Source organism: Uloborus diversus, chromosome 3 (genome assembly GCF_026930045.1).
Source record: "Uloborus diversus isolate 005 chromosome 3, Udiv.v.3.1, whole genome shotgun sequence".
NCBI classification, from domain to species: Eukaryota; Metazoa; Arthropoda; class Arachnida; order Araneae; family Uloboridae; genus Uloborus; species Uloborus diversus.
The window spans coordinates 119,079,968-119,091,087 of NC_072733.1; the positions used below are offsets into that span (position 1 = coordinate 119,079,968).

An 11,120-nucleotide genomic window follows, 5' to 3' on the forward strand; every position below is an offset into this window, starting at 1 on the left:
AAATACTTGTACTATCATGTGTTCATAAAAAAAAGTTGCATAGATGAAAAATGAATGCTTTTTTCATTATAGGATAGAATGGCTAATGCAAAATATGCCATTTCTATGGCAAGAAAAATTGGTGCTAGAATTTATGCTCTTCCTGAAGATATTGCAGAAGTAAAGCAAAAGATGGTTATGACAGTTTTTGCATGTCTTATGGCTAGGGACTACATTCCTAATATGGGTGTAAAAAGCATCACAGAATGAACTTAGAAATGTAGAAGTTATGTAAATTTTGGAAAAATATTGTGCTTTCAACTGCATTGCAAATTTATAATACAAAATTAGATGTAAATACTAGATTGAAATTCAGTGAAAAAAAAATCTAATTCTTTCTCTCAAGAGTTGAGAATTCCTTAAAAGATACAGAAACTGTTTTTTCCCTAAACCTTATACTACATTCAGCATAATTGCATAACATAACTTTCTAATACTTGCACTACTTTCAAATATTCTTTTGTCCATAAACTTACATCTTCTGCATTGAAAATGAGGTTTTTTTTAAATCCAAAATACATGTATGCAATTATTTGCACTTCTTGTATAATATAGTCAATTCGCGATAACTTGAATCTAAAGGGACCGACGAAAAACTTAGACTTATCGGAAGTTTGACTTACCGCTAGTTTCGGTTTTCGTCATTTTAATATTAAAAACCATCGAATATTTTAATTAATATGTACATATTACAGACAAAATTACAGAAAAGTTTTTCAGCACAATATTCACAGTTTAATCAAATATATTGAGAGAAAAAAAAATTAAAAGCATGGTTTTGATTTCAATATTGCTGGAACCACTTGAGTAGATCTGATTCTACTTCAGAAAAGGTGCACATCTCCATTCGTTTCAAATTCGGATTCAACAATTCTACCGCTTTAGAAGTTTCTCTTTTAATATCATTGATAGAGTATTTGCTTAGACATCTTTAAAAGTAAAGAAAACTCGCTCTGTCTCACAGGAACTTATCAGCAAATGATCGAACTAAAGAATGAAGGTGAACACATCTTAACTTAGGTCAGCCTTTGAATAAAGGTACAATCAGTTGACTTGACAACTTGACCGCTTAAAAACAAATTTGTAGTCTAGCAGCATGTCAAAGTGTAAACAGTACAGTACAACAAAATAAAACAACAAACTCATTTCCGCACGTGTAACTCCTTTATCGCACATAGGTTCAACAAGGGTTCTCCTTGCTTTAGAGGTCTATTTTGCAGGAATTGCAAGTAAAGGTGAAATAATTTTTCTCTCATAGTCACTTCTTTTTTTTTCATGTTTTCGAAATGAATTTATCATCTTGGAAAAAACTTAGAGTTAAAGGAAGTTTACTTCGAAATATTGAGAATAATTAGCATGGAATTAAAGACAGGACTTGATAAAAACTTCGAGTTATCGCACATTGAGTGTATACATATTTTTTAACTAATTGATGTTCTTATTTTTTTGAGTTCTGTGTATAGACTTGTGACATTAGCAAATGTCATCTTTAAATGTCTAATTCATTCATTTTACATATGCTCTTACTTTTTCTTCCATTCATGTGAACCAAAAGTTAATAAATTTTGCGTTTTTAATGCTAACATTAAAAATATCAAAAAATTGTTAAAGCATTCAAGAATGTTTCAAAAGTAAGTTGATAAAAAGTATTCATAAAGTGTGATTAAAAAAAAGTATTTTTTTTTTTGCAAAAAATGTATTAACAGGAAGTTTTTGAAGATAAATTCAGGCATTTTTTTAAAAGTAGATCCATGTTACTTATGAATAAGTATGGTATCTTGGAAATTTTTATCAATTATTTTTGGGATAGAAATGTTTTTTCAATTTTGGTGCAATAAAAGAATGTCATGACAGAAACATAAACATGATTTTTGAATGTGATAAGAAATATAATTTTCAAAACTTGAATTATGATACCTTTTTGTTTCAAATGACTTAGGTATCTACACAATGGTGCAAACATGGTTAAAGGAAAAGGGGGAAAATCACTTTCCTCTTCTAAGGTAGAATGTATGACAATAATTGATTAAGATGTTATGTCTAATGGATTTATTGTATTGAAACAATCTTTCATGAAGTGTGCCAAGTATGTATTAATTCTAAATGGACAAGACAGACTGAAAAGCTGTGTTTTGCATTAGAAACTAGACTGTGACATGAAAAAAAAAATTCTTTAAGTGTCGTTTTGTCTTAAATTTACCAAATACATCCCCAGGTGTGATTGTGAGTTCATGAAAAAAATAACAAGTTTTAGAGTTAAAAACTGTGTGCGTATGTATGAAAGATTGTGTCTTGTTTTTCTTTAAATCAGGCCCCCGTGCAAAAAAAAAAAAATTGTTTTTTGATCAATTTCAGTGTACATGCTAGATGCAATTCTTACGTTTAAATAGTTCTTCTATTAAAATATTTATGTGTATTTAATTAAATTCTCATAAAAACATGAAGTAGCCAATCAGCTTCTAAATACAAATGATCTACAATAAATTATTCAGAAATGTTACTAACATATGCATATTATTTGCACTTTATGTGAGTGATGTACAAATTTTCTCAAGATAAAATCAAAAAGTTCTCAACATATTTAATGAGGAAAAAAGGACATGCAGTCTATATATAAAAAATAAACAACCCAGTAAGGGATCTTTATTAGAAAATGTTTAGGGTATAAATATAAATGACATGCTTATAACCACTGATGAATATTAAAGGAAAATGATCAAATCTCCCCCAAAAGCATTGTAATTGATTTTTAAAAAAAGTGTTGGAAATAATCAAGATGAGATAAAAAGATGTGTGAAAGAAACCATTAAAAGCATGATAAAATCACTAATTATGAACCAGCAACATTTTGTACTTGATTTTTAAAACTTTTTACAAATATTTTTGCATCTCAATGTATGCAAGCCTGCATACAAATTTACAGAGTAGTAGGGAAATTAAACTACTCCAAATGAAAGCGTGGACCTGTAATTTTGACAAAATTGTATGTGTATATTTTGGTTACGGAATTCAAAGAATAATCTTTCATTCTTTAAATATTAACAATAAAATCATAATGATTTTATTTAATAATAATTAAACTAATTTTACAATAACTTAGAGCAATAAATGTAGCTAAACAAAAGCTGCTTCCAGCAGATTTTTTTTTCTTTTGTAGGGATATTTCCACTTTAGCTATAATTTAGGATATGAAATGTTTGTTAAATTCTGACGCCCAATTTCCACCAGATGAAGGCATATGGGCTGTCTCAATGCAAAATTGCACTTGGAATTTTAATTCAGCCAAGAGTATCTGGTTCAAATAGACATTTGAGGGTTTTTTTAACATGCTGAATAATCTGCAACATGTAAAAACATTGACAATAGTCTGCTTCTTTCAAATTCAGTCTGCAGACAGTTTAAGCCTGCACCCTAAGACATAAGAGACAAACACCTACATATTATGCCACTGACCTAAAAGACTAAAAGTAATTATAATGCGTGAATAGTTGTACACAGTTTTGCTTTGCTTTTGGTTTCTGCTCATAACTCAAATTTTTATTTTTTAGTATCACTATATAACTATGTTGTTCCAAACATAATGCACTTAACACATAAAATCTAAATGGTAGAAAAACTTTTTTTAAATATTAAGAAACAATAGATGTACCAAAAAGTAAGTATAAAAAATGTGAAGTCAGATGATTGCAGAAAGTAAAGCATAAAAATATTTATAAGATTCATTCTTAATTTAAATTATATTCATAAAATTTACACCTTAGTGAAATAAATCTAATTAAAAATAGGTTATATTTAACATTCGTAATTTTGATTCAATCTGAAATTCCTACTCAGCACTTAACTAAGTTTTATTGGTCACATCTCAAACTGTGAGTTGACTGTATTGTTTTTCTTAGCAACTGAAACTTAAAAGGTCTATGGATTTATAATAGTAGAAATACATATGCATATCTAGATGTGAAATGTTTATCTGGGTGCTATTTATGTTTTTAAATATTCTCCTGATTTGAATGAAATAAATGTTTTACTAATATCTTTAAATGAAATTAATTTTAAATGAATATGTGCCAAGTTACTGTCCAGAATGCATAAGTTTTGTCAAATTTTCTTATTATTCATATTGAAAATGTGAAAGGTTTAATATGTCCTAATTGTAGAAATAGATATCCATTTCTTAGCATAATATACTCATTCAAGAAATTAATGCACATGAGCTATTTCACTTTTTATTAAAATTTGTGCAGTTTTTATAATGGTAATATTATGTATTTTTAATGTCTTTTATTGTGCTGTTTGCTCTTATGATTTTAATTTATAAAACGAATTTTCAAATTGCTATAAGTTCAGATAGACTATTTAGAATTATATAATTAAAAATAAATCAAGTAAAAAGACCAGCTTTTTTAGTAGGAAGAGAAGAAATACAATGAGCATTTATTTTAATTTAAAACTGTGCTGTTCTTATACAATGGTATCAATTAGAATAACAATAAGTTTTCTAACACAAATCCTTGTCGCTTTGCAAGCAAATGCCAAACAACAGTATTACAGTTTCATCCATTTTTTGGGCATGTCAGGCTGGAATAGCCATTATAGAGCTGAAGGTCTTGTATAGTAGCTAAGTACATCTTCATACTAATAGCTATAAGTATTTTAACTCGCTAGTGAGAGGTTCCTAAACATGGTACAACTTTACTTCAAAAAGTGCAGATAAAAGCTGCCGTATAAAGTTGTAAATTTCCGCCACAGAGCTAAAGCAGAATTGCGTTGTATTGCAACTTGAATGCAGAACTGCAGCTTGAAGTTTTATCTTTTTCAAGAAATTTATTATGTTGTTTTAATTAGAAGAAATCCTTTCTAATAAATTTGAGTTTTAATTGGCTGTTTTGTCAATATTAACATTTATTCTAAGCTACTTTTGAAGAATATTAATGTGCAAAGTTATATAACATTTCCAAAAAAAAGCTTGCATTAATCAGAAAATATCTTGTAATACTACAATTTTGAATTAGATGCTTTCCAGACAAACTTTTTTAGTCTTTGATATATCCGGCCATTTTAATGATTTTTGTATGAATGTATTTTGATAAAAATCTTGAATTGTTTGAGCAATTTACATAATGTGTATTTTAATATTTAGATATTTTATATATTTTGTACATTTCATAAGTGCTTATGCTGTATATACATATATTCAAAACATCAACATGTTTGATTGAATTCAAAATATTGGTATTCCAAGTCATATATTTATGTATTGAACTATTCCTTTTATGTTTTACATACATACAGCTTCTTTATTTGTAAAATAAAGCTTTGACTGCTGAAATTTGTAATTCCAATTATTTCTTTTACAGAACTATCTATATTATCAAAAATATAGCTGTAAGAGTGTTTCTTAGTCCCTATGGTAAAATGATGAGTTCAGCCTCCTTCACATGAGGCAACTTGAGTGAATGATAATGAATTCAGCGAGAACTGATAGTGGAAGTAAACAAAACAATGTGCACATGGAGATATAAATCTGAGTGGAGTGTTTTAACGGTTCACCCTAAAACTCGCCCCAACCCTTAGGGAATAAGTGTCAAACTCGGGAGGCTTGGAAAGGAACAAAGGGGAAAGGGGAGATAAGAATTGCAATAGATGCCTTCTCCTCCAACTCGAGCGAGAGGGAAAATTTTCAGGGATTTTTTTCGTGTGTTATCGTTAGACCGCCAACTTGGACTACAAAATGCTAATATTGTCTTTCTAAAAGTCCACTTTGAAGATATATTGAGTTACACAACTTGTTTCTCATTAATTTTTTTTTTTTTTTTTGTTCAAAATATTTTAAGATTCTTGACGATATCATATTCTGTACTGTAAATGGAAGAAAATTTTATTTTAAAACTTTATTATTAGGCAAAGGCGTTTCCCAAATATTTCTGAATCTCTTCGTGAAATGTCTTAATATCTTTTATACAGTACATTTATTTTCAAACCGAAACATTTTAAATGTGATTTAATGTGGGATGGCTATTTAGAATATGAATATTATGGATGTGCTGAGTAAAAAAATAATTTTAATCGTAAAAATAATAAAATCTGAAAGTTTTTTTGTATGGAAAATGAATTTAATTCATGCGCTTGTTAATTGCATACATTCCTAAAGTTAATTATTCCTGTCTGAATTTGATAACTGCAAACTACATTTCACAACATTCAACCTATCTTATTATTTAATAAATAAACCAAGAAAAAAAAAAGCTCCTATAAAGAATAAATTTAGTAATTCAGAAATAGCATGAAAATAAAGAATTAAAACTAACTTCTCGTATTATTCACACGAAGCTCTTTATTTTCATGAAGTACACATTAGGGCCATTTCACGGAAAGCGGTCACTTTGTCTCGCAAGTAATGCCTCATATATTAGATTAAAAATAATAAATTTAAATCGGCATTGAACAATATCTTGTTACCTAAACACACATGTATGTGCGATTCATTAAGTAAAAAATTTCGTTATTCCTTTTTAAAATTATCAAACTTCTTAATGCTTCTTAACCCTCATGTACTAGACAAAATGGCTACTTTTTCGTGGAATTGCATACTCAATTTTTTCACTGGTTCAAGTTATTATTTTTAAGCAAGTGAGATATGTTTCATTAACATTGGAACTTTAGCTTTCAAAACTTACAACTTGTATTGTCATTGCAAAACTATTAGGGTTATCTCCAAAAAGTATCTTTTCCGTCACACGCCTTTTAGTAAATACTTTAAAAAACAATTCATTTTATAAAGTTTCTGTTTTTTTTTTTAATTTTTTTTTTTTAATTTCATCAAAAGTATATATCTATTTAAACCTGCCAGCAATGTTTTAATAGTAATTCTTATTTTAACATATTTTTGGTTCACAGCATGTGAATTCTCACCTCCGTGGCATGTCAGACACCTGATGTTACTGTTTCTGTTGCTTAATAACTGGTTCTTTATTTATTATTTCTTTCACAAGTGCCTCAAATGCTAACTGTTAAAGTATATTTATTTTTTTAATAGTGTGTTTTAGTTCGTTTTAGAACCATAAGGAATTACGTCATACAATAAATTCTCACCTCCGTCACAAAATGCCATTTCTCATTAACAGATGGCAGTAATGACATCACATTTTATTTCCCTTATGCGATGGAGCCCCCTTGTTTATGTTCAGCCATATAGAAGTTGTGAGATTTTACTTGAAAATCAAGATAGATTTGGTTTTAAAAACTGAGGGTGGTTATTGGGAATTCTCACTTTCGTGAACTTGAATTTCGGAACGTAAATTAATGTAAAAAAAGAAGTTCACATGTTTTCATATGCTTAACCTGAGCAGACTGTAGCAACTAAGAAAAAATTTATTTCCCTGAAAAATTTATCTATTAGGCCTGCATTAATGGAAAATTCTTCACCTCCGTGGCAGACCTTATTAATATCTTTTTTTATTTTTTTTTTGAGGTGAGAATAAATGATGAAGGGGAGGAAATACCTCAATTTTAGAAAATCTACGAAAATTATAAATTACCAATGCATTCTCAAATTTACTAATTTGGAATAATATTAATACTATACAATTTTTAATAGTTGTCTTTTTATGATATTTGTCCTCCCTTGTCCAACAGAGATCCGTTGAACATCCCCAAGCATCACAGATCCTTATCCATAAAAAGCATCTTAAAAGGCGTCATTTAAAGCCATAAAACAAGTGTGTGGTCTACATGTATGCTCTCTTTTTTCTGCTTACCAAAAGATAGTCAAAAGCTCTTGTGCAGTACAAGAATGCTTTGAAAGACCCTCATAAAATACTTAAATGGTTAGAATCTTTAGCTTTTATTCTATGAAAGAAATAGTGCTCTTTATTTTTTAGGCTGTATACTACCCTGGAATGTGTATAACTATACTACAGATAGAAAACGAATAAGGTTATTTCGATATTTATTTCTCACATTACATTTCTAATATAGTCTTTCTTGACTCTTATTAATATTCGTAATACCAGTGGCGTACCTAGCATGGGGGACATTCGGAGTGGTAATTTGTGATGTCACACCTCCGCTCCCCTTCCCTCGAAACGCAAAAAAAAAAAAAAAAAATTCGATTCTATGTAAATATGAAAATTTTACAATTTTCAGACACAACTGTATTTGTGAAAAACAAAACTAAGTGGGATAATATACAAAAGACAAATAAAAACTATGATTTTTTTTATGTAACTTGCCCTAGACGCATGTGTGCATCGAGAGATCAAAAAAAGAAGGGGGTCTGTGAAATTGTCGGCCCCGTAATTACTTTAACACTAGAAAGACGGAGGGGGCCTGTGTGGCCCCTCGCATAGTTTGTTGTTTAATAACTCGGATAATGTCTAACACAACGTAATGTAACTTCCTGACTTTTCATTATATGACACTATTTAAATGCTTGTTTAATCATTTAATCATTCGCCTCATAGTACTGTAAGTATTGATCCTTATACCTAGAAAGACGGGAGGGGCCACAGTGGCCCCTAAGCTTTTTTACAATTAAAAAAATTATTTTTTTCCTTTCTCTTAATTGTTCTAGCATAAAAAAGGCCATTCACTCTAGTTTAACCTGTAACTTCCGCTTTATACAGCTAGTGGATATCCAAATGCTATAAACAGTACCGACTGCTTACCAGCCTAACTGTGGCCATTGCTCTTGGAAAGAAAAACTTATCCAACCTTTTGGCCAGTATAGAGAGAAACACTACAAATAATTGCATACTAAGTTTTCATTTAGTCATGAAAAAAGGTGCATCACGCATGTGTACTCACTCAGGAAGAATTTTTAAAATAATTCACCCCAAAAATGTGTAGGGACCACTCTGGCCTCTTCAGTCTTTCTAGGTATACAGAAAATGTCAGTAGTTCTAGTGTTAAACGTAACTCACACACAGGGAAAGACAATGGGTTTTCAGTTTTTTGGTACTAGGTCTAAGTATGGACAGTATGAACCTAATTCTAAGTATAGTAGTATGTATTAATTCCATGATGTGGAGTGGGAAATATTGGGGTCTGGGCGGTCCCACCCTCTGGAAAATTTTCAAATTAGAAGTCTTAAAAATGCATTTCAGCTTCATATTCATAAACTTGCAATTCCACTTTGGGTGTCACCCCCCATCAGACAAGTCAAACCCGGGGCGGACAGCCCCCCCCCCCTTCCGGCCACCTTAGCGACGTCACTAGTAGTAATACCTTTGCGCTTTACTTAGTGACATTTGACATTGTCATACATTCCTTCTTCAAAGTCGAACTTCGTTTCGCTCATAATGAATTGTATTGGTTCATTGATGCAAAATTTATTCATAATAATAACCTTCATAAGTCAACAGGATAGCAAGGGGGGAGGGGTACAGAACTTCATCTGAGGGAAGACACATTAAAAACTTCCCAAAATGATATAAAGGCAGCATAAAATGTAATGATTTTATGTAGAAATTTAAATATAAATATTTTTAAGGTAGTATTGTAGCTTAGACAAGGGCGACAACCCCCCACTTCCAGGCCAATGACGAACTCCCTCGTCCAAATGCTACACCCCCCCCCCCTCAAGAACGTGGGTAACTTAAGAAATTAAAAAAATCTCTTAAGTTATCCCCAAAAAATTTTAATGCCGAAGGTTATGCCGTGACCCCCTTCCTTTGTGCACACATCTGGCCAATAAGACAGTGAAGGAATTAAATCTATTTACAAAAACTGGAATATGTTTTGAATACGAGAGGGGACTAATTGCCTTTATGGGGGTAATAAAAAGGAACGTTCATATAAATAAGAACATTGCTTTTGCATGTGAAAATATTCACATGCAAAATCACTTCTTGGTTCCACATAATTTTATTTAAATATTGCTAAAACATTGTTTTGGAAAATAAGAAAACAACAGAAGGGCGCCTTTCGAGAGGACGCACCGGGAAAAGTCCCGGTCAAGTCTATGGCCAGTCCGGGCCTGTTTATACACTAATAGCTTGGCGCTTTTCTGATTTCTTCCTACTTCCTCTCAAGGCCTGAATACCACACAGGTCAAGTATGCCTGGGCCTAGGGAACCCAATTTCCTAAGGGTACCCAAATTTTTGAAAAACCTATGCATAGCATAAAAGGATCGTGTATTGTTTAGAAAATAATAATAAAAAAAAAAATCAATGATTAATTAATTTAAAAAAAAACTTCTTATGATGCTTGGTTAGCATTTGTCTCATTTAGATGTTCTGTATCAGTACGAAAGCTTCATTCCTTAAATTTCATCCAAAGTATAAGTTTATTATCATTAATAAACTGACTAGTAAAACGAAGAAGACTGAAAAAAAAAAAAACTGTTTGGTACATGACCAATTTTTTTCTTTTGCATATTTGCGTGAGAGGGGGCGGGCAATATCCCCTTCACCATTTAACTGAGCTATAATATACTTATAAAATGAATATAAAAAAGCAGTTTAAAATTAATTTATAAAATGACTATAAAAAAGCAGTATGGGCGCAAGACATGGGCAAACAGCGACTGCACAAGGCCCCATGATGTAAAAAAAAAAAAAAAAGACTCTGCACTGAGGAGAAGTTAAGCAATATTTTGTGTTGACATAAAGTGATAGAATGGAGAAGGGACTCCAAATTATTGTGGGCCTTGGGCCTCACTTTCACTTAGTCGGCTCATTCAATATAAAAAAATATGTTTTCCTTCATCGGCAAAAACGCACACGGAAGGGAAAAAAAAATTTAAAACCAATATTTTGGATGCCTGGAAAACAATTAAATTAGTTTTTGTTGAAAGAGCGTAAGTCAACGAACAAACTTACGTCTTTTTTCCAAAAGTAATTCAATTTTAGGCACTAAACTCCCCCCAACCCCCCAAAAAATCGTTAGGCATAATAAAAACTCTGAACGGGTTATGATTTCCAATTATACTTTCAAATTGTCCTTTACTTAAAACCACCCTTACTCTGCAGTTTATAATGCTGGTGCATTTCCAGTACCTTCTATTCGTGGATTTATTGTGAATCCTGTAAAAATATTCGTTGTGAAATATTAGTTTCCTTCCGATTAAATCGATGAATCT

General features: G+C 30.8%; 1 protein-coding gene across 1 annotated transcript in view; it reads left to right on the top strand.

Moving 5' to 3' along the window:
* LOC129218165 (plastin-1-like) overlaps positions 1-5,361 on the top strand; it is a 274,415-nt gene extending 269,054 nt beyond the window's left edge. Inside the window, exon 13 of the mRNA XM_054852379.1 lies at positions 73-5,361. Coding sequence (XP_054708354.1) covers positions 73-249 — 177 coding nt within the window. The 3' untranslated portion in view covers positions 250-5,361. The remainder of the gene's footprint in view (positions 1-72) is intronic.
* The last annotated feature ends 5,759 nt before the right edge of the window (positions 5,362-11,120 follow it).